Genomic DNA, 1,675 nt, shown 5'->3' with positions numbered 1-1,675 from the left:
CTTTCCCTCTCCCCTTGTGGGAGTCTGTACTTGTTCTTCAATAAATTTCCACCTTTGCTATACTGCCCTCTTTCTGTGGATTCATTCTTCGACTCTGGCAGACAAAGAATCTTGGTTCCAGTCCAAAAATTACATTTCAGTGGAGGCCAAACCTGCAAAGCAAGTATGTGCCCTTGATCAGGAATCAAACCCATGACCCTTCAGTGCATGGGCCAACACTCTAACCACTGATCAACACTGGCTAGGTCCCCTTTTCTTTAGATGACTTCCTCATTCTTTTATTCGATAAACAGTTACACATGTCAATTGTCTGGCACCAATTCATCTCCAACAGGAATCCCCAATTAAGGGTGTGTTGAAAAAGGAAACATTTTTTTGTGCAGAACAGCTAAAGTGTGATATAGCACAGCTATGAGAATATCACCACTGTGAGGCAGCCTTAGGGCCAGGCAGGCCTAGGGCCAGCCCCTCTGCAGCAGTCAGCTCCAGACTAGGGAGGGGGAGATGCATTCTTGAGTTTTAGTGGAAAGGGAAATATTCCTTTCAGAGCCAGAGGGGAGCTGGCTATATGGACAGAAGTCTCCACCTCTGGTCCCTAATTAGTCTGTTGTCATGCAAATTAGGACTTCAAAGCCTCACAGTTTGGTCCAAAAGGCACAGTCCTGATGGGTCAGAACAGAGCTGCTCTGGTTGATTGTAGCTGCCAGAACTCTGATTGGATGGGAAAAGCCTCAGTCCTATTGGTTGAAATAGGATTCCAGGAACTCCCTTATAAGGGCTTGCTCAGATAGCAGGAACACAGTTCAGTGCAGGCTTCTTCCTGAAGTGCAGTTTGCAGTAAGAGACCTCTGTGTAGAAATGCCTTCTAAGCACTTTTTCTTTAAGTTTGAGCCACCAGGAGCCCTTAGTTGGCATCTTCTTTCTCAGCGATCTCACACAGAAAAAACCACCCCTCAATACTAATACTTTGTGCCACTCACCTGCCAAACTGGCCTCCTCTCCATCCACTGACCTTGCCAGTGGCAACGGGGACAGGAGAGGAAAGCCCGTTACCCAGAGACCCCTCCCTCCTCCTCCGCTCCTCTCCCCACAACTGTGGGCTGCCTGACTGCCTGAGGCGGGAAGGAAGCCTGCGGTTTGTGCACCAGGCCTCCCTCCCAAACCCTCCCTCCCCCAGGGCGAGCTGTTTCACTTCCTCCCGAACTCCCCTCAGGCAGGAGTATCTCAGTGCCCCACAACCTTCGCCATGGCTGATACATATGCGGTGGTGCAGAAGCGCAGGGCTACTTCAGGCCCTGGGTCAGGGTCTGGAGCATGCAGCACGGAGGGGGCACCGCTCTACAGCCATGTGACGCCGGGCACCCGCTGGCTGCAGGCACCCAGAGAGGAGGAGGCACAACTGGGCGGTGGTGAGTTGACAGGCTGGGGGAGGGGTTGGGGAGGGCCGGCCCCATTTCCTTCTGGGGACCACCACAGCTGGACCCTCTGCCCCAGGCAGATCTGGCCACCGCCTGGCTGCTGGTCACGACCGGAAGTGTCCCAGGCCAAACCGCAGGGCCTGCACTGGGTGTGCTTCTCCGGAAGTCACCTTGTTTGAGCAGAGGTCTGGGACCTGCCCCCTCCTCCCTTCTCCTTCATTCCCACCCCCACCCTCTACGGGAGCCCATGCGTGAAG

At 53.8% G+C, this 1,675-nt stretch overlaps 1 protein-coding gene across 1 annotated transcript in view; it reads left to right on the top strand.

Moving 5' to 3' along the window:
* Positions 1–1,675, top strand: part of PTPN18 (protein tyrosine phosphatase, non-receptor type 18) — a 21,027-nt gene that overhangs the window by 18,821 nt on the left and 531 nt on the right. The window contains exon 5 of the mRNA XM_015570948.1: positions 1,178–1,591. Within this exon, the coding sequence (XP_015426434.1) occupies positions 1,178–1,591 (414 nt within the window). The remainder of the gene's footprint in view (positions 1–1,177; positions 1,592–1,675) is intronic.

This window comes from Myotis davidii, unplaced genomic scaffold (assembly GCF_000327345.1).
Source record: "Myotis davidii unplaced genomic scaffold, ASM32734v1 scaffold908, whole genome shotgun sequence".
NCBI classification, from domain to species: domain Eukaryota; kingdom Metazoa; phylum Chordata; class Mammalia; order Chiroptera; family Vespertilionidae; genus Myotis; species Myotis davidii.
Note: the sequence above shows the minus strand (reverse complement) of the source record. Positions and strands in the feature narration are given on the sequence as shown.